This window comes from Boleophthalmus pectinirostris, unplaced genomic scaffold, assembly GCF_026225935.1.
Source record: "Boleophthalmus pectinirostris isolate CB_2022bp ecotype Guang Dong unplaced genomic scaffold, ASM2622593v1 HiC_scaffold_7, whole genome shotgun sequence".
Taxonomy (NCBI): Eukaryota; Metazoa; Chordata; class Actinopteri; order Gobiiformes; family Gobiidae; genus Boleophthalmus; species Boleophthalmus pectinirostris.
Genome location: NW_026571473.1, coordinates 22675627 through 22698101, shown reverse-complemented (window position 1 = coordinate 22698101; position 22475 = coordinate 22675627). Strand labels below are relative to the sequence as shown.

The following is a 22475-nucleotide window of genomic DNA, read 5'->3' as shown; positions in this document are numbered from 1 at the left end:
GTGACATAGTTAATTATCCAACTATTTTTATCAAATCACACCACATACTCAGCATATTATCTATAAAAATATTAAGATAAGATGGAACTTTACGTATTGATCTGACAGTAGAGAAATTCTCTTGTCAAGGTATTTTTTTAATGAGCAGATTTAAAATTTATCATAAAAACACACAAAAAATAATGTGAGAAATTAAAGCAAATGGACATAATGTAAAATTAGTTGCAAATTGTAACTGATCAATACAGTGCCGGACATAACATGCAAAATAAAATAAATAAATATTGAAAAAATAATTAGAATTTACCAGGGTCTTGTGTGTGGTGTAGAGCTCCTGCAGAATTTGGTCCACAATGGTGTTGGTGAGATAGGACACCACAGAGAGTTTAACTTCTCTATAAAGCAAAAAGCAGAGCACAGGGATAAAGATTTATACAAGTGAGAGTAAATCAATGGACTGCTTATCAAATTCAAAGGCATTAGTACTTACTCCAGGGCCCTGTGGACATCCTGGGCCGCTCTCTCCATCAGGGCGGTCCGGATGGAGGAGCGAGGGATGGACACTCGCTCAGAAACAGATGACAAAGAAGGGCTCATTCTTTCCGCTGCGGTCGATGATAAAGGGCACAGTTCATGGCACAGTGATACCATAGAGTCCACAATCACCTGCAGATTACATAGGAGTTGTTATGGCTGCAAAGAAAGCTAATCAAATAACTACATCCCATATGCTACATTTTCTCAGAGGAAGGAGTCACCTATGTTGCTCTTTGATGGTGCATTTTAAAGAATCCTAAACCAATTTGCTTAATTTTACTTGCCAAAATAAATGAATAGTTTTCAAAGTCTAGAGTGCTATTAATACTAGAGATCCTTAAGAGTATATTTTGACGTTTTAGTCATAGATTTGCAAATGGTTCATCACTGTTTTGGCTTGTGTACTCCTGGTGTATTGGTGGTTCTGCTTAGATGTCGCTCTCCGCTTATCATCTCCATTTTATACTACACTGTCTTGGCAATTAAATGTATCTGATTTTTACTATCTTAAAAACATGAAATGTTAACTATTTTATTTTAAACTCTTTGCAGCAGGAATTTCGCTGATAAAAGCGCTTTATAATAAGATACAGACAGCACACAGTGGTCTCATTTTGACTCTTAAATATGTAGGTATGCTTCTACAATACATTTGTACTGGGCAAAACAAATTTTACTTTAATAAATTAAAAAAACAAGTAAAGCTGACCAGCCCAGATTTGTGACACTCTACCTGTAGCTCCTTGTCCGCAGCTTTAGCCAGTTCTCCTGCTAAAGAGTCCAGTCTTTGCCTCACTGGCCCATCCACAGACAGCACATGTGCCAACTCACACAGGGATGGATACAACTAAACAGAAGAAAAAACACCACATTTACTCCAACTTGGCTCTTGATAAAGTCACCTCCATGCATCGCGGGAAAGCCAATTCACACAGTTCTCACCGCGCGGGAGTTCCTGGCCTCTTTTAACACTTGTTTAGCAGCTTGAAGCTCCTCCATCTCGCCAACGCCTCGCAGCACACACACCTGCTGCTGGACACGCACACACAACCGCTCCATCACCTAGGAAACATACAGAGAAAGAGATTAACAAGATGCACAAAGCAGCCACACACAATAATAATACAAACAATGGTGATGATGGTAATGACCTGTTCAGCGGTGCTCGTGACCAGGCCTTGGTGCAGCCGAAGAGCCTGTCTTTGGGAAAAGCGCTGGGTTTGGTTATTCCTCACTAAAGCACGCTGAATCTGAGAAAAAGACAGCGAAGAAGACATGTTGTGACTGAATTGATTTGATGCTGAGTGTAGACACAAGAACTGAACTAAACTCATCAGGTATAACGTTATAATCACAATCACTAAACAGCTGAATGAGTTTTGTAACCTATGATTTAAGATATTGAGAAACATGTTGCTTGTAAGTTGATGGTTTTCACACAGAATTCCCTTAGTGAGTTTGGCAAGTGTCATGTTGTAATGCAAATCATCTTGATGTGTTTATGGTGGGTTTCATATGACAAAACTTATTACTACAGTGTTTCCCAAACTTTTTTTCTGGGGACCCATATTTTAAAAGTAACAAACCTTCACGACCCAAGTTAATAGACATTATTCATAAATCACAAAATAAAGGTGAATTTGACCATTACTGAACATTAATGAGGATATTTTATTGTTGATTGAGTGATCGTGTCTCTCTGAACAGTTAGTATTACTACTTAAAAGGGATCCATAAGCCATTCAATTGAACCAGCAATACTGGAACAAAATAGTCAATAAAATAATTACAAAAATATTAGAAGTTATACAAAAAATCACTTAACATTTCAACATTTCTAATGAGATAGGTGGGCCTATCTGTGTTTTTGTAGTGCGTCCCAGTCCAGGGTGCAGGAGGCGAGCACAGCAGTAGACCAGGTGCATAGGCAGAACTGTAAATTGCAGACCGCCATGCAGATCATGACCAGGCAACCCAAAAAAAAGCTCTTGCGACCCACCTGAGGGTCGCCACCCAGTCTTTGGGAAACATTGTATTACTATATTTAATATGGATGTTTTAAAATATAGTAACTTCAGTGATCCAGTAGTCATTCATGTAATTTATCATGTTTAACGTAAAAACCACTAGCAAAGACTGGCTCCTGCTTCACATCTAGGGGTATGACAGCATCACATACAAGCTGAAAGCCACCAACACACTTTAACTCGTTATAAGAATAACATCATCATTGTTTATCAAAATTTTAGTTTTTAGGACTTCATTCTTAAGTTAGATAAAAAACGTTTTTAAATTTTAACTCGAAGCCACTGTTGAGTAGATGTGAATTACTTCAAATTATACTGATATGATAAGCATTGTTAAAGGAATCCACAGAATTGTTCATTCATCTTTTTTGTGCCGATGTTCATTTGGTCCATTACACAGGCACCATATTGATTTCTGTCACAGCAGGAGCCCCTTTTTATCTCAGACTTCACTCTCTGCTCTTTGAATAAACTAGATACACATCAGCTTCAGATCTACAATGCCTTTTATTTCCCTTTCCTGTGAGCGGAGGATAAGGCCAAATTATTCTTTTTCTCTGATCTATAGGATTAATGGAAGGATGTAAATGTCAAAGATGAACAAAGATTAATGCCGTGACATAATACTTCAATCCACTAACGGACTACCTTTAACACCAACACATTTTTATTCATTATACACCACAAATCATAACTCAAGATGATAAAATATGATCAGCCTGCCAGTCACAACTGAATACATGTTTTGCTGGTCCCAAGAACCAAGCAATCTTAAAACCAGTGTCTAATCTTGACATGAGCTCCAGAGTGATGAAAATGTTACCATAGCAATGACCAAAACAGCAATATTGTATCTTTTGAATGGACAATAGCTCTCAAAATATCTGATTAAGAATATGATTGCACACTGTTTGTTATAGTTATAGCTGTGTAAGTTTCCCCAGTGCTGTTTTTTTTTTTTTTTTTACAGACATTTGGCATGCATTGTTACCTTGGTAAGTGCCAGTTCTGTCCTCTCGGGGGCGCTGCGATATGCCTGGCTGATGTCACTTAGGGGAAGAGGCATGTACTGCAGGGTGAAATTACTGAGAGGAGAGAAGAAAAAAAAAACAGATATTAAGTGAGTTAAACACACAGCAAGTATTTCTATAACAAATCCTTCTGCAATAAACCAAGACAGAAGGAATCAGGACTGAAGTCAGATTACAGTAAACAGACTGATCTTAATCCAGCACAAACGAGCACTTAACCCAGGTAAACTGAACCTGAATTAGAGATTAAAACAATAGCAAATCACAAAATAACACCCAATACCAATCCAGGGCATGACAAAACATGAAATTTACCACCGCAGTTTGAGCACCACTGTCCTATGGCATCAAGTGTTAATTCTTTCATCTTTGTAAGCCACCCATCTTTGCCCTTAGGGTAAATCTGAACCGTTTGAGATAGCAAAGTGGAAAGCTACAATTCGCTCAGCTCGCGTTACAAAATTCAGATCGTTCACATAATGTTTCTAAAAAAGGCTGTAATTCTATCACGCTAATCAATACTTCTCCTCAGTACATACGCTGGTAGTTCTTGCTTATAGATTTATATAGAAAAACTTTTAAATTTAACTTACTGTTCAAGCGCTCTGGCCACGTCAAGAAAGCCGGACGCGGAGGTGTTGTTGCGATCCCATGTCACACTCCTGCAGGGCAAGAACATGAGACGCATTCAGCACTTTTCTATATAATATTTTCCACACAGCATGAACTTACTGTAAACACATCCACTGACAGTAACTCGGAGCCAAGGCAGATACCCTTGGATGTTTGGTTTGGGGTTTAGTTTGGGATTTTCACTATTTTAAAGTCAGTGCATAGAGAACATTAGGCTATAAAATGGAGTTACTTAGTTATACCTGAGGGTTGTGTTGATTTGTAAAGCTTTGCTCAACATCTTGGCTCCAATGTCGTCCATATTGTTCCCACTAAGGTCCACTTTCCTCAGACAGGTGTTGCTGCCGAGAGCGTTCACCAGAACTGTGCCCCGAGATCGCAGCCTTGAGTCCGTGAGAGACAGAGTCTGCAGGGCCTGTTCAAACACGAACAATATACAGTTATGTAGAGCTGGAAGCAACAGGATGTCCATGATTTAATACAAAGTGCAATGAAGTCATGGTGTACAATTATACAGATAATTTAAAGGGCCCATATTCTGCTATTTTCTGATCTATGTGTATCTATAATGTTGTTTCCTCATCAAAAAAATACCTGGAGTTGTGCTTTGTTTCATTCTTACATGTTAAACACACAAATCTAGCACATTTAGGCTGTGTTCTTCTCTCAAAAGGAAAACACTTCCACATTGTGATGTCAGGAGCGCTCCACTGTGTTTTTAAACTCCATACACCTTCGCTAGAATCATTTGGATTATTTCAGCCCTGGAATTCCAAATCTATATTGAACAAAAGGTGAAAGGTTGCTGTTAAACACTACATGACATCAAATGGTGGGACAGAGCATTTTGAGCTTTGGTGATGTAGGCAGACTAATAATAAAGCGCTACTCAAACATGTGTGAAGGAAACAGAAGACAATTCTAGGTCTGTTTTTGGTGGGGTAACAGTTTAACATGGCTTAAAACTCACAAGAATCAATTTTGTGTAATAAAGGACCTTTAATATAATGGCCATACTGCTGTAATCAATATATAGCACCTAAAATATATTGCTGTATTTGCTCTGTATTCATAGTTTACACACATTGTACAGGGCCTCTTCATGCCTCTCCAAAGCAAGTCAGAGTTATTTTGTATAGAGCTATGCATGGTTTGATGGCCATAATATAATACCTGACGGCATTTGCTTTGTTTATTGTCAAAGATGTGAGTTATTTAGATGAAAATGAAATTGGAAGAATACAAACTGAGCACTGTGTTGAAGATGGGGACAGAGCAGCCGAAGGGGAGAGCTAAGATTTACTCCTCTGTAATGTCACGGTTCACCAGTGGCTTTACATGCTGTTTACATGAATTATTTACATTGTGTGAGTGATGTGATATGGACACTATGCTGAACGGAGGAGAGAAACGGTAATTATTAATGACAGTGACACTTCTAACACAAAACATACTGCGAAAAGGAAGGCTTTGAGGATGTGCAATATTAACTGTCAGCACAAGACGGGGGATTCAACCATAAATTTTTAATGATATTTTTACACGGAGGGACATCTTTTATTAAAACACGCGCTGCTGTCCACTTAACCTTGAACTGTTCTCCTCTCATGCTTTTAAGCCTGAAGTCAAAGCAGTTTATAACTTGAGTTTGCATTTAAAAATATCAAAATAATGTATGAATCTCCCTGCATAATACTGGAAAAATATGAAAAAGATTAAATGAAAATGGAAAAAACTAATAATAACAAAATACAATTCAGATATTCAGATGCCTGTCTAGTGGACAGATTGAAGAAATATCATACATTTTTGTTATCAGGACAATCACAAAAATAGAGTCAATAATGGCACAAAAATTTTAAAAATAAATTAATAACTGAGATGATCTAACATAATTTTTCAGTTTTAAGTTTTACTCACACAGTCTTCTTCTTGTATAAGCTGCACTAACTTCTGAAGCACCTCATCCAGTAGCCTACAGACACAAAGAGAGACAGAGGATTAGCTGGCATGGTCACTTTCTGCGGCTAGCCTGCTGTGTGCCTATGGGCGTTTAGAAACAACAGTAGACCCATCACACAAGCATATTCAGGCAAGCTGTAAGCAGTTTCGGTACATTGAAGAACACACGTATATTTCCAGGGGGAGTGAAGCGTGGCCCAGAAATGAAAAACCCAGCACCTGTTTTTGATGTTGAAGTTTTTGCCCAGATGGAGGTGTTTGAGGGAGGGGTGTCTAGAGAGAGCAGGCAGCACCGTGAGCAAGTCCGCATCCAGACCTGTCAACCACAGAAAACACATATGAGCATAGTGAAAGGAGCGAGATAAAAAGCCACTGAAGGTTCATATTTGCTGGTCACGCAACATTCAGATTACTTTATACATTAAATTATGACAGACAGGTAAAGTTTTGCATTTCCATAAGTTTTCATCTTTTGTCCCACTTCCTACTTAGTTGTGATTATTACAAAGAATAACAGTCCAGGTCATACATTAAATGGTTTGATAGCCCCTTTTCACCAATAAAAAGAGACACATAATTAGAAAAAAAAAAAAGGAAAATCTGCTACTTCCTACTAGTAAATTCCAGATAGAGTTACTAGCCCTAACCCGAAGAGGTGGGCCTTTCAGTTCTCCAGTTCTGAAAAGGAAATCAATCCCTTTCTATTTTTATACCATTTAAAATCAATATTACAGTTTACAATGAACAAAATGTGGATGGCTCTACAAAATGGGTCAGCGCATCTCCAAATCTCCAGCTCTAGTATGAACACAGTTTGCAAACAAAAGGGGTTTAAGGAACTAATAGCGTTATGTACTGCCTAAGGTCACCAGAGATAATTATCTACCTCCTCCTGACCGGCGCTGATTTGCATATTAAATTGGCATATGACATTCTTGACCTCTTCCTATCAAAGTTTTGGACTGGTATAAACCTTGTTGGCTGGAATCAAGGCATAAATAAACTAAAACATATGCTCTAAGGACTGGTGGCCAGGGTAGTGGATGGACATTTATTGAAGAGAATGCAAACCATTGTCTGAGATATCCAGAGTAGCGACCGAGGAGACTCGAGGGAACAGTTCTTGGATCACAGCAGCGCCTGCGGACCTGAGCTGTGAGAGAGAAAGAGAGACAGAGAGAAAGGGAGAGAAAGGTAGAAAAAGAGAGAGAAAAAGGGGAGAGAGAGAGAGAAAGTGAAAACAATATGCCATGAATCACAGGCATTTCAGGCTAAGTCTATAGAGATTTGTTCCATTTTTCTAGACAAAAGAAAATGTATAGATGGGCTGCACAGGATTCAAAGGAAGTCGAAGAATTTGTTGGGCAGCACATGCATCTTGTTTTCTTTCTCTATTTGTTGCATTTATCACAACATATACTGTAGGAATCTATTGCAAATACGTCAAGTCAAAATGACGAACATCTAGTTTTGTGCACATTTCTCTGCTTAATGCTATTAGGACTGTGGGAAGCTGAAGAAAACCTTGGCAACAACTGACATATGGTGGGTTAAACTGACATTGGATATTGGTCAGCAAGTCACAAAATGTGCTATTTCATTCTATCAACTTAATGTCATGCTTTAGGGGCATGAAGATGATCCCAGTACTTTTGACATGCACAGACAGTTTTTATTTTCTTTCTATTTCAATATGACCAATTTAGAAAAAGTATAAGTAAAGAGAGTACATTATTTATTGTACTCTTACCTCACAGCCACTAATGTCCAGATGAAGGTCATTGATATGAGGATTGGAGGTTAACCCAGTTAGTAAAGCCCTGAAGGAAATTTAAAAAAAACTAAGATCAGAGAACAGACAAGGAGATGAAACGCAGGAGGCAGACACAGTGCGGCGGTGCATAACTTTACAAATCTGCTTTTGCCTTTTTTGATAAAAGAGCAGGAGAATATGAGAAGACAGGATGAGTACCTTAGTACATCAGGGGGCAGCTTCATGGACGACATGCTGACGTGATTCAAACTAAAGGCAGAGCTGAAGAACTGGCGGAAAAGTGGCAACGTGTCCTTCACTTTTCTGTAACATGGGGGAAAAATGGATGAAAGAGATAATAGAAAAGTCCAAGTTATTGTGTTATTACAGGGGTTGTTCTTAGAGCCAGATCACAATATCTATTTTATCACAATTAATGTTATCTTGGTATCTTTAACAGGTAGCTAGAGTTATCTGTTGTTTCTGAAAGTTCACTCTTCACTGTGATTGGTTAAACGTCTACCTGTTTCGCACAATATACTAACATACAATTGGTTTCAATCCATCTGACTACATCTACTACTTTATAAAACCCCTTTCACTGCAGATAACAAGGTGATTTTTTTTTTAACAAATGGATCCAAAACTATATTTTGTTACAATGTCAAAACAAGTAATCAGACTAGCCACGCTAAAGTATGGGAAATCTTAAGCTAAGGGTTAATGGATGCAATGAGTTAACCAGACAGAGAAAGTTGTTGACACAAATGCAAGAAGTACAAGAGTCGTGCAGATTCAGAACATCAAGTACCAACACAATATGAGAAATTGAGTTTTTCTGGTAGTTTAAGAGACAGAGCGACTGGGGTCAAATGATAGATGTCTCTGCTCAAATATTCATGAGTCTTATCTACGCACAGGGCTCTGGTTTAAAATGGCAGTCGACACACCCACACAGTGATTCCCACAAAGCTCATTCTGATTTCCCATTAGGAGGGAGATAAAGATGAGATCAGGCGAAAGAGGCAGAGGAAGAAATGAGAGAGAGAGAAGATGGGCCATTTGAGTGATGGAGAGTGTCTCAGTAGGTTAACAGTACTGGGCAAAAGTTTTAGGATTAAAGAATGTGTAAAACTGCTGTTAACAAAAAGGTATTTGGTAAGTAAATATCTTTGTTCATGAGGATATTTTTAGATGATGAAGTATTTTAAGTACTTGGCCCACTGCATTTTTTTTTTTTTTTTATTTTTTTTTACTTTTGGTGTGGATCAAGATCATTGTTTAGAGGAGATAGTTGATCAAAGATACCAACTTCACTCACTAAAAGAAATAATCATAAGAGGCTTGATAGAAAGAGTATGATCGCTCACTTTATTTTTACAATTTTGACAGGACCAGTACCTCAGAGGTGCTCCTGGTATTTTTGTTTATAAGGATGTTTGCTCCGTACTGTACATTAAGAACTATGAAGTTATGACTAACCTGTGAGAGAAGGAGTTTTTGGAAAGATTGAGAAAGGAGAGATCAGCACAGCAGCCCCTCAGCAGAGCCCCAAAGAGCTGCGTTAGACACAGGGTGGAAACAGTTAATCTGGCCCCAACACACACACATTATTTATTTAAAAGTCTCACGTAAACATTTGATTATCCCAAGATGGCATTACTCACAGAGTCCACACAGCAATCTGTGCCTGACAGATCCAAGTGGACCAGGCAGTTGGGCTGAGACAGAAACAGATATAAGCTCTGCAAATAGAGGAGCAGGGGTTAGTTGAGTTGAAACTTATTTTAGAATAAAGAATGTGTGGTGTGTGAACTTCATTGATTGATCTCAAACATCTCCTAAAATATTAAAGTCAATAACCTTTTGAGTATTTGTTAGTGAGACATAAAACTACCACTGAAAACCAGTAAAACTATATTCATGGGTTTAAATCGTATTACTTTTTTCTGACTTCTAACAACATAAGAAATATATTAAATAACTGCAATGCCCTAATTTTTCCTCGCTGTGAAACCCATAGAAACCTTCTTGCCCTAACATGGGGCTGACTGCATAAATAAACCTCTTGCTACATACATTAAATCCATTATTTGACTAACTTGAATCAATGGAGCAAGCTCATGGATAACTATGGGCACACAGCTATCTACTGTGTGGATCGTGCTTTTTCAGAACCAAGGCCACTGCATCGACAAAGAGGAAAGCTTTTGTCAAATGAGGCAGAGGAATGAAACAGACAAAGCAAATTGTGAGCTACAGTACATATTGGTGCTGCTTCAGTGATCATGTTACTATGGAGTAAAATCAATACACTGATATATTTCGAAACTTAACCTAGATACACATTTCAGAAGTTAAAACTTAAACAAATGGAGTTTTTGAATGCTCTTGAACCTTATCAGAAGTAGAGTTAAGACGAGTATAAAAATCAAGTTTCAAATTCATGACTGTGGAGACAACAATAATGCTGCTCTTGAAATAAAGTGATTCTGCATCGTTTTTGTGGAGTGACTGGAGTTTCCAGATGGCTTTGCTACTAACCGAGCAGTCCTCTCCTGACAGGACCCCGGGGTTCTTGCTGAGGTCCAGGTGCAGCAGTGAGTTTGAGTACTCATCACTGGAGCTCAAGGCCTGGGACAAGGACACCATACCTGAACAGACAGAGCGAGAGTTTTGCTTGTAAATACTCTAGGATGACTGTACACTCAATTCCCCTAAGGACACAAATAAAAGTCTACTGTAGTCTAATCTTCAGAGTTCAGTGCAAGTAGTATAAAAGAGAACTCACATAGAATAATAATATCATATAAAACAAGATATAAATACAATATTAAAATCTCTCTCCGAGCTGAGTTCTAGAGAGTCATAATGAATGAACTGGTATAGAAAGTTGAATGTATCTGAGTAAAAGCAAATGGCAGTAGTAGTACTATTTTCAAACCATTTTGTGCTCCTGCATTATTGATTTGCCCTGTGCGGCAGGTAAGCGGGAGTAACAAGAATAAGTGCAAAGTGTCTGTTCATTTTGATGCAATATTTAAATTCTCCACTGGGTAAAAGCTAAGATGAGACAGCGATGGGGGGGCAAAAGAAGCCTACAGGGCTTCAGAAAAGTACTGATCCAAAAAGCATGAAGAAAGAGCTTCAAGGGACTATTACTGACGGCTCTGAAAGATTTATATTCACGACCTAAAAATGTGCGAGGAACTGTCAATGCCGCCTCGTTAGTTTCATCAGATTTAGACAAACAGCTGGCTGAGTTAATTGAGGGAACTGAGTTTGAGCTGAGTGTGAGAAATAAAATATTAGGTACAATTTAGGTAATAATTTAAAAAACTAACCTTTGGAGGTGAGAGAGGTTTTGGAGAGATTGAGGAGGCGCAGTCCTTTGCTGAGGCGGCATATCTGCTGGATTAGGTTCGACACACCTGTAATGACAATAAAAGTGGACAATGCATTTAAAAACAAGCTGTGGTTTAAAATGTATGTTTTCGTCATTCAAATTCACTAAATCTTTATTGATATTATGTGTAGAATGAAGAAACTGAGGTGCCTCTATGTATATCTTTTGTCATTTAACTAGAAATAGTATAGTGTTCTAACAAAATAAGAACTAAACCCTGAGCATGAGGTGAGACTCCTGAGTACAGGTAAGCTTTTCTTGTAGTGTTCTGTAGGGTGTATGCAGGGATAAGGCTGGTTTTAGTTTCTCTAGATCAGTAACCTTGATTATATGTGTTGCATCAATGAAGACTGACAAATTACACTGATCAAAGCATTTAGCCAGGTGCAATGAGAAAGGATGCTGTGGCAGGCTATAATTTGAAGTTAACTGCTGAGTAAATCCAAGGCAAAGGCACCAGAAGAGATTTGGCCATAAAAAACATTGACCAGTGGAATAACCATTAAGTTGCCATTGTTGATATTAAATTGAATGATTATACCTTGGTTGTCGAGGGAGTTGTGTGCCAGATTGAGAGAATGAATGACTGAACCAGGGTTTTCTGAAAGAGCTGTGGACATCTTCTGTGGGAAATCGCTGCAACAACATCACAGAGGCAATTTTAATTTACTTTGATTAAAAATAAAACTTTTAACATCCTAATGAAAAACACCCTAACAATGGACAATTTAACATGAGCAATTCAGCTACTCAACACAAAAGAAACTGAAGAATTCAACTCAAAGTATATTAAGAAACCAAAACATAACAAACTATGCCACAAACATGATTTTAAAAAGCTTTTATTTAAGGACTATCCATGGACAAACTACAGCTAAACAATATCCGTAAGTTTGTGTTCCAGTGCTTACGATTTGAGCCCTGCATTCTCCAGCGTTAACTCCTCGAGGCTGGATGATTTGCTGACAGTGTGTAGGACCTGCTCTGCCACCTCCGAGCCCTGTGGATAAACATTATTTTTGCATTAGTCTAACCATCAACATGCTGAAATCCAATGCAGAGCTTTGATCTTACAATACGCAAGTCTTTGCAGTAAAGTTTGGTGAACCAGGTGTTGTAGGCCATTGATGCTACGATCACTGCCAAATCCCTAAATAAGAAATAAAAACACAGCAGAGATTGTAGTCTTAAAAAAGCATATTTTTCAGTATCTCAGATGTTGAATATCGCTGTATAGGCATTTTGTATGTGATACTGTCCGAGCTGGTTCAAACTAGTTCAAAGCTCCTCACCTGCTCTCCAGGTGGCTGAAGTCCAGCAGGTTAAACTCGCGGTTGTCCTGGGAGTGATATATGGTGTCCACATCCTATAAGCAGCAGCACAGGCCCATGAGTCTATTTCTCTGTGGTCTATATAACCTCACAATACTTCTGTGGACAGTGTTGTACAAAAACACTCCACAGAGCACTCTTGGTTCTTACCCACTGCACTTCCTCTTTGCAGCTGATGCCATTATAGTCACACAGAGCAGCGTAGGTCTCCGAGAAGCCTCCTGGGACAGAGACAGGCAGAGGGGAAAATAGAAAAAAGAGAATTTCAGATGATGTGAACAGCTGCCTCTTTCACTAATAAACTCACAGACAGAAACAGTCGCCCCAATTATCAATCATGAGTTTGTGTGACAGCGGCTGTATAAGGAACATCTGGGAGAGCATTTGTTATGTTTTTAGAGCCAATTTCCGCCTCGGTCTACTGAATGAAGTGCCCTGATTTGTAAGCTGAGTTGCAAGATTGACAGAGTGTAAAAATTCTAGAGAATGATGATGAGATGTTCCATCCAATGACAAAGGATAGCATTAAGATTACTTTGGCAAATGCCAAGTGTGGAGATTTCATTTGTAGTGATTTGTATCTTTAGAGATTAGATTTAGTTCTACACCGGATGCCCTTTTGGGTAAAACAAAGATCAAAGTGGCTTAACCACCAAGGAAGCTTTTGTAATGACCTGACTAGGGATGCACGAATAACATTTTTTCAGTCATAATACCAATATTGATATCAATACTTTGACTTTAAATACTTGTCGATACCTGATACCCAATACCAATGTAAGGACAGAGAATGGTACTTATTTACTTACATATTACTTACATAGTTAACATATTACACAAAGATCCAATTGTGTTATGTAACTGTTGTTAATCCTTCAAATAACTACTGATCAGCTTTGTATTCATAAAAGTTCAAATATTATGAGACCAAAGTCAGCCTGGAAATCATTTTATTGCATCCAATAAAAGCCCCAACCAGGATATCGGCTTAACCAATATCATGTGACTGCTATCCGATCTAGTAAATTTTTTAGTACGCTGACTCATATCGGTATTTGTCCATTTTTGAAACAAGTACATATTTACCTGGGCTTGCTGAAGGAAAGTTAGGAACAGGAGTAAAACCGCAAATAATTCAACTATATTTTTCCCCACAAAAATGGTTTAGTCTTATAATATACTGTCCTCATTTGTATTACAGTTCGTGTGTTGGATGCTAATGCTTCATACCACATGCCCTCTGGGTCTCCACTGAGGTCTCAGAGCTGGGAGAGTACTTCTTGGAGCCCTCTGAAAGGTCACTGTCTGAGTGGCAGATGGACGGTCTGAAAGAAACAAAAAGAAATGAAGTAAATGTGCAGTGCAAATGTGAAAGAAACACTGTGAAGAAGAGAACTGAAAATGTATTACAAAGATACAATATTATATCACAATATTCAAAACAACACACTGGCCATGCATGAATTTCTAGTTTATGGTAAATGCTCTTTCTATCATACCTACAGATCCGACAATGATCTACTAAAACTAATATTCCTTTCTAAAGTAAATCTTTAGTATGTATGAAACTGTGATGAATTATAAGTTAGAATTTTCAAATTGTAACCTTTGATTGATAGTTTAATGATATTATAAAAGGAATGAATGTGTGTGCTGTTAAATGAATTTGTGACACTCACGCAAAGATGGAGTTGTTGAATATCCGCGACAGGGCATAGTTGATATGATTGACCACATGGTTGAGATGTTCCCTGCACTCAAACCTCAGGGAGAAGCTGGATTTATCTGTGTCGATGATAACCTGAAATATAGTCATAGTAATTTAGTGAGTTCAGCTGTAGCAATGAACAAAGTGTGCTCAAGGCCAAAGTGATGCAACTGCAGTATTAGATAATATAAAGATATGAGTCTGCTACAATGAAAGACACAGCTATATTACAACTTTACTACCAGATATCATAAGCCTTGCTTTTTAGTTTAGCTTTTTAAATTAGATCTGTGATTTTTGCTTTTTATTTGTAGGATTCAGTTCCATATGCACATTTTATACACATCCAGGAGCTTTAACATTTGAAAGAAATGACAAAGATCACACCCGATGTTCGTAGAGGTTCTAACTATAGGATTAGCAGATCTTAAACAATAATCCAGCACATTTCTGTGAACCTTTATAAAAATGTCCAGTTATTTGGGCTTGACTGAGAATTTCATCTGTTGGATCTGACCACATAAGCTAACATCCAAGCGCTGCAGATTTAGGGATGCTATGACCCAGTTGTACAGCTCAGGGTTTCCCACACTTTTTAGGCACAGCACACTTGCAATGATTAGAAGCAGAAAAACATTTATTGTATCCATTTGAATAGTTAGTGTTTTTTTTTTACTTGATTCCAACAGAATATAGCTATAATAAATGTATATATATATATATATATATATATATATATATATATATATATATATATATATATATAGCTTATACCTCATCTACCTTACCTAAAAAGCTGTGTGGTACATACCTGGTGGTCTGGATGGGAATTCAAGGCCCTGATCTCCAAGAAATTGAAGGTTGTTTCTACCTGGAAAAAAATAAATGATTTAACAGTGAAATCATAGCTGAACACTGTCTGTAGAGAGCTATATGACTTTACCTTTGTGGGAATCTTTGGCGCCATGAAATAAAGACGCCATGTAGAGAGAACCTAAAAATGAGAAACAAGAAAATGTAATTAAGATTGCCAAAAAAAAGTTCACAGCACAGTCATACTCCCCACTGAGTGGCAAAAATAGTCCCAGGTTTTTTATGGTAATGATAGAAAGAAATGGCGACCCACGTATTGATCGAGCTAAAAGCCCTCTGTGTCAGAAACACATTGTACCACATAAATAGATTAAAATATAGCAATGCATGCTGACAAATTTTGGCATGCTGTAATGTTTAATCACATTTAGGTCAGTGTAGTTGTAATTTGTGTACATTACTCTGGGCAAGCGGGAAAATGGTCTATAGATTTCATTTGTGACACACAATGGAGCGTTTGGCTAAATAGGCAATTATTATAACACTAATGGTCATTTAGCATCAGCGGGGGATTTAATATAATAACACAATATGCCTGGGAAACACCACTCATTTTGTTAGCACATTTACTCTGGGCAATCAAACTGGATCAGAGCCAGAAGTATTGCTTTTGCCCACCACCACACAACGCTATGTCAAATGAGCTATTTACTGTAACTATGCTAAATAAGTTTGGCTTAGTCAATTGGCTGCAATTGAAAGACTGGCAACAGTAAATGGATCTTGAAAAGACATTTTTTCTAGCATGGCATTTCAAAAGCCAAGAAAACATACTACATATTATATACAACATCTACTATAATGTAGATGCAGTCTATCAGTTTATTTTATGCTTTTAAGACCCTCACATGAGTGGGTATAGTAGTGGTTATAGAGCTTTGTAATAATAGCAGTAATACTAGATAATGTCAGTAACTATATACAGAAAAGCATACTTCATTTAATTTATAGTGTTAACCTTCAGTTTACTTCATTTCACATTTGCTTCAGCTTTTACTGTGGTTCAGGTTTGAAGCACGTCTTCCACCCCTGCTAACTAGAAAAACTTCTGTCACATAGTAACTGGATGAATCTGATTTTCTTAAAAATTCTAAAGGCAAACAAAGGGAGTGACTCTGGCCTATAGTAGTGCCCTCCGTTCTTCCTCTGTCTCTCTTCTGCCTCGTCGCTCCCAATCATTTACTCTCTCTCCAAGTCCCCCTCCGGACCTACACCATCCGCATGCCTAAAGAAAATAATTAAATTACACCTCACTTTAGTGTTTTTGCAGAGGAATCCGTCAGAGGAGCACAGACATAATCAACACCCACACAACCACAGAAAGGTAATAAGTCAAAATGTGCACTATAGATGATGAACCAAGAGAACAGAGGGGAGAGCAAGAAGGCTCTGTAGTAGAGCAGGACTAAGCCAGGACTAAACCAGGACTAAATCAAGACTTAACAGGAATGGTGGGTCAGAAAAATCACTATAAAACAACTATTCCTTAATAAATGTACAGTATATTTCATGTATTTTATGACAAAGAAGCTTGTTCTTGCAACCTGTCCACTTGTAACTCACCTGCAGACCATTTGTCAAACAACAACAAGCAGCTTAACTGCAAAGAATACAAAGCTCTTGAGCCAGAGCTAAAGATTTCCTTAAGACTGTCTCTAAACTATCAAAAAGCACCTCACTGTGCCAGGCAGGGTTAAGCCGGGACTGATTCACCACATGGCAACAGTATGGCCAAACACAGACCAAACAAGGAAAAGACTAAACTAGTACCAAAGTAGAACTAAAACAGGACTAAACTAGGACTGGACCAGGAATAAACCTGGACTAGACTGGTACTAAATCAGGACTAGACCAGGTAGAAACCAGGACTAAACCACGATTAAACCTGGACTTAATTAGAATAAATCAGAACTCACAGGTTCTAAACTAGGACAAAACAACAGCAGAGAGAGGTGTCGGTGATCAGATCAAATGTGTGAGATGGGGCTGATGAGGCGAACAGCATTACAGATCAAAGGGTCTGGAGGAGGTGATGAGAGGCTGATTGTGTTACATTACTGAGATGAGGAGGTTATGGAGGAGCTTAGACGTATTATATTTTGCAGGTATATATCCTATGACACTTTTACATAGGTAGATCTTTAGTTTACACTTTGTTAGTTGTAAACTACAATATTAATCTCAAACTATTTAATGTGAAGAAGAGACTGGTCCATTGACTTCTAATTGCAGAACTGAGAAGCCCGGACTCTTCATAGCGCGATGTCACTGTAGCAAGCAGGACATTTTCAGTTACGTGTCACATTTTCTAACGCAATATGACTCAGATTAAATACAGAGTAATGGGTGGGGTAGGGCGTAGGTGAAAACAGACATTTTCTGAGCACTCACACCTCAAATGCCGGACAACAGGATTACTCAACTATGCATGAATCAATCAGTCAATCAGTACAACTAGAGTAAGCTAATGATGAGGGGGAAAGACTTTATAACATGCTCATGGAAGTCTACTTACATAATGTGTCTTCTTTAAGAGAACGTGTATGAATAAACAGGAGTAAAAAAAACACTGAAGCAGCAGAGGCCACTAAGACTTATCAATGTGCTTTACTCCAAACAGGATCACACTTCATAATTATCCTGTTTAATTAGAGGTTTGACAAGGTAAGATACTGAGAAAAGAAGTGAAGGAGTGTGCTGAAAACCTGGTAGCAATGCAGAAACATATTAAATCAAGCTATAAACCAACACAAAGTTAGTGAACTACCTATCAAATTAAAAATGTTCAAGATTTGTCTTAAACAAAATGTATATAGAATAATATTACTAATTAACAATACAAACTACCAGTAGTGCTAATGCCACCCTTTGAGAACCGCTGATTGAACTAAGTTTTAACAAATGTAGCCTTTATGATATGCACAGCCCACAGAAGAGGAAGTCCAGATTTCCGCTGTAACTTTTGGATCAAAGTTTTAATAAGTCCAGACTTGGAAAAATATTCCTAGATTGATGTTATGTGCTGATGGAGTCAGACATATCAAAGTGTCTTCGTATCAAAGGTTGTAGATGGAGTTACTCGTTTTAACTGCCCAGCCTCACCACATGATGAAATATTAAAACAGAAACCAAAGGGGAAGTGGAGGTGGTTGTGCCAAGCCTGGGCATACGACGAAGGCTTATTAGCTCATGGGAGACAGCGGGACGGGGGTGACCACATAGATATGCTGCAGTTTGTTTGGACTAACTTCATCCCTCTTTATGCACATATGAGCTTCACCAAGAAGTCAATCAATAATTCTTTTTCACATGTTGCTCCTGTGGTATCCACTCTTATACTCTTACATACACCAGCCATGTAAGACCTTAGTGAAAAATTTATAGTATAGTACCTTCCTAAAATATCCAACCAATACCATACCTGTTATGTTATGATTACCCACACTGGAAACGTTGGTCAGATCAGATGCAGACAAATACAAGAAACTCCACTACTTGAACAACAACAGCAAAAGCAACATAACTGTCCCCCCTATTAGAGCGTCCCATCCAAAAAGATAAGTGAAAACTTGACTAGATTTGTCTTTGTGACAACAAATTATTCAAATCTTACAGCACAAGCTTTCTTTGAATATTAAACAGTGGGAGATACACAAAAATTAATATATTAATGGAGTATCCAGATAACAATATTCAGGCAATAGTTTCTCCAAATCCACTCCAACAGAAATGTGTTAAAACATCTCTAATATTAACGATTAATGTGTATTAGCTGAAGTTTAAGTATCAGACAAAAGTGTAATGACTGTAAAATCACCCACAAAAGTGCAGAAATATAACTTTTTTGGAAGTTGTTGTTTGCCGCATTTTATTATGAACAATACACTCAGTATTCCAGTTTTGCATATCTTCAAACAACATTCATCAAAATTCTCTGTCTGCACACCTCGATAAATATGCCATACTTTTTTGTCTCCATCTTTGGTCACATCTCTGACAGACATCCATTACTAAAACACAGATTTATGTCTCTGTCCCATACGGACTGATGAAAGCTCCCCCTAATCAAAGGCTTTGAGCTACTCTGCTCCATGCCGTGGCCACAGTGGGACTCCAAGACACCGGGGGGCGCTCCCACACACACTGTCTATCCAATATTCATCCAGCTGCCTCACTCGGGGGGAGGCCATGCAATGAAACCTACGCGCATGTCTTCCTCAATGTTACATGGTGAGGGCCCCAGCTGTCTAAGCCTACTATCATATGATACTAAAATCTATGACTACCACAGTACAAGTGAACATCAAAGACAAAGTACACACAAAATGCCTGCGTCAGCTCATTAATGTGGCCGATGAAGGCGAGTTTGCCCACATCAGCAGCCATCACACCTGACAGACACTTTACAAGACTTCAGAGGAGAGAGGGAAGAGACATCTTACCAGAAGTCTGTCCTCCGATTTCCCATTTTTGGTGTCGAGCTTAATGCCACACACAAACTTGATAAATGATTTGTCGATGATCTTCCTGATGCTATCTGTGAATAAAACAACAAAAGACTGACATTAGAATTTCAGCATTAAAAAAATCATATTCAGTGGGTAATATTGAAATACCAATTCTTCAGCATGTCTTCAGATCAAACATTTTACGTAATAACACCACTAGGTGCAAAAAAAACAGTACAAGTCCTCACTTGGAAGCAGACATAAACCTACATTGGATTTAACTGAATTACAGGAGACCCTGACAAATCCAGCCTACTAACGGTGAGGGCACCTCTACCACAGTGAACCACAGAGAAACACTGGTTTAGATGAATGGAGGAAAGATTCAATCCAAAAAGCCCTAACATAGAACAGCTATCTCTTTAATGCAGCTTTGGATGGGCATAAAGTAAAGTGAACTCTTAAAATGGGGACACTTCATGTTATCTAGAGACTGGTTTATTGCTCTGTCATCACAAAAAGAATTTGGAAAGATTCAATTCACAGTGCACATCCAGCAGATTTAATATTTGAGAGAGTGACACAAATTATAATTACAAATTCGATGATGGTAATAAATGGCAAAAGTAACTGAGGCACTCTATACCGTCACAAAGTCACCTATCACTGCCGAATAGAGAGAAGTGCTTTGAAAGTCCAGGCGTCCATTTGACTTGAATAGATGACCATACAAATCAATTCCTCACGATCAAAGCAGACAGTAAACGGTCTTGACCTTTGGCAGTGGCTGGACAGACCTCTAACCACTTTAATAACCGAGGAGGAGCCTGTCTCATCATTCAAACAGCCCACTGATGATATTTCATACACTCAGATACATGCCTGAGTGTATTCTGAAATCATGTACTACAACAGAGTAGAAGTGAACTATCAGATTTGTTTGTTAAATTTTGTAAGAAAATGATTCTTCTATGAGCCATGGGAAAGTGAAAATCTCAATAATGTAATTTTCTCCAATATCCAGAAAACCCAGTTTACTATGTCCAAAAGGTGTAGATCTTAGATGATAGATATCAGCAAGCTACTGAACCGTGGGCCTAAGGGCTTACCTTGGCACTTTTCTACCTTCTTTGGAGACTGAAACAGTTTTACATCAAAGAGCCATTCAACCCTTTGCACACACAATCTTGCTCAAGTGTACAGAGAGAAGAGTATCTAGCCCAATGACAGAACTAAATTATGCACTGTGGCCTTGGGGTCAGGGGACAAAACCACAAAAGCACTACCAACTGAAGTATTGCTGCTCATTCACTCATAATTCATTCACTCTAATCGCAATTTTGATTTAATCTTTTGGCTCAGGAACAACACCAGGGAGAATCTAACTCAAAATTTCAACAGTGAGTCCACCAGAGAGGTCACTAAGCCAAGAGAAGTAACAACCCATTGCAACCAGTTTCACATATAACTTTTCTTTTTGCGGCTGAAAATGTGTCTGGTTAGTGATTCTTTTTTACTAGATAACTTTGTTCCACATACATTTCATAAATATTTTGCATCTATGTCATCATCAAGGCCACTGTCAAACTGCCTTTAAATGTTACATAAAGCAACGGTCTTGAGAGGAAATTAATAATAGAAAGTTGTTTGTTACGTCTTAGCAGAACTATTTTCCCCGTTCCCTATTGCTTTGAGTTCATTCCGGTGCAATTACCACTCTGCTCTATCAGCTTGTATCATCCAAATGTTTCACAATATGTGTTAGTGACATCTCTCTCACGGGAGACTTCTGAGCATGACACATTGGAGCTTTGGATTTTCTGTGATTCACTGAGAACTGTTCCTGTCAAACTGGCTTCAAACCACCACCACTGATGCTGTAATCTCATTATCATCACCACAACCTGCTGGCCCCATAGTCAAAGGAGGAAACTGACTGGTGTGACCAGGCCAAACCAAGCAGCCACTCTAACACAAATGCAGTATTGTCAAGCCGTCGGCAGGTGATGCAACATTTACTAAAACCACGACTAAAGGGTTTACAAGCAAATCAATACAGAGATTTCACAGTTGTATATTACAGCGGACATTTTTCAGTCTGTCTGGAAGCTATATCTTTTAAATAACAAAAAGCAAAACACACTTGGGTGCTATTGAAATTGGTTCACTGAAATTGGCTGCTGTATGAGTGCATTCGTAGGTCTATTACTTTAAATATAATCAATGCTGCTCCTTCTGATTTAGGGCTATTCTGAACATGCTGAAAGCTAAGAAGTCACATACAACATTACCGCTATGACAACTGGTTAACAGGGATGTAACAATAACCGAAATATCGTGATATCGTATTGTCAAAGTTCTCACAATAATATCGTGGACAATCTTGAAATTAAGAGTTATGGTGCAGCAATAGCTAAAAAAAGACATAGACCATGATCCTTTGCTCCATTTCAGTGTAGACTACAAGAAGAAATAACAGTTCTAAGCACTTTTAAGTCTTATTTTTTTGGATTAAGTCTCATCAAGGCACTTTAAGAAGAAAAAGTAGCGTATTAACAGTTTTTTTAGCCTCCACAAAATATCGCAATAAATATACCGTGAGATGAATATCGTGAAAACATCGTACCAAGAGATTTGGATATTACATTCCTAATCATGAGCTTTCCCACGATATCTCAATAAATATCATATTATGAGACTTGGATATAGTTACACCCCTACTAGTTAATTATGCACATTATTTTATGGAGGAACGTTTACCATCTG

The 22475-nt window shown here is 38.1% G+C and overlaps 1 protein-coding gene across 1 annotated transcript in view; it reads right to left on the bottom strand.

Annotated features, from left to right (window-relative positions):
• carmil3 (capping protein regulator and myosin 1 linker 3) overlaps window positions 1–22475 on the bottom strand; it is a 33996-nt gene that overhangs the window by 10131 nt on the left and 1390 nt on the right. The window contains exons 2-28 of the mRNA XM_055164811.1: window positions 19704–19798; window positions 15332–15382; window positions 15200–15259; window positions 14360–14481; window positions 13911–14005; window positions 12831–12901; window positions 12642–12715; window positions 12424–12499; window positions 12261–12349; window positions 11891–11985; window positions 11288–11374; window positions 10488–10597; window positions 9611–9688; window positions 9426–9502; window positions 8163–8267; window positions 7941–8010; window positions 7262–7343; window positions 6410–6506; window positions 6149–6203; window positions 4471–4643; window positions 4189–4257; window positions 3556–3649; window positions 1689–1787; window positions 1480–1599; window positions 1271–1384; window positions 491–666; window positions 308–395 (exon numbers count right to left, since the gene is read on the bottom strand). Coding sequence (XP_055020786.1) covers window positions 308–395; window positions 491–666; window positions 1271–1384; window positions 1480–1599; window positions 1689–1787; window positions 3556–3649; window positions 4189–4257; window positions 4471–4643; window positions 6149–6203; window positions 6410–6506; window positions 7262–7343; window positions 7941–8010; window positions 8163–8267; window positions 9426–9502; window positions 9611–9688; window positions 10488–10597; window positions 11288–11374; window positions 11891–11985; window positions 12261–12349; window positions 12424–12499; window positions 12642–12715; window positions 12831–12901; window positions 13911–14005; window positions 14360–14481; window positions 15200–15259; window positions 15332–15382; window positions 19704–19798 — 2522 coding nt within the window. The remainder of the gene's footprint in view (window positions 1–307; window positions 396–490; window positions 667–1270; window positions 1385–1479; window positions 1600–1688; window positions 1788–3555; window positions 3650–4188; window positions 4258–4470; window positions 4644–6148; window positions 6204–6409; window positions 6507–7261; window positions 7344–7940; window positions 8011–8162; window positions 8268–9425; window positions 9503–9610; window positions 9689–10487; window positions 10598–11287; window positions 11375–11890; window positions 11986–12260; window positions 12350–12423; window positions 12500–12641; window positions 12716–12830; window positions 12902–13910; window positions 14006–14359; window positions 14482–15199; window positions 15260–15331; window positions 15383–19703; window positions 19799–22475) is intronic.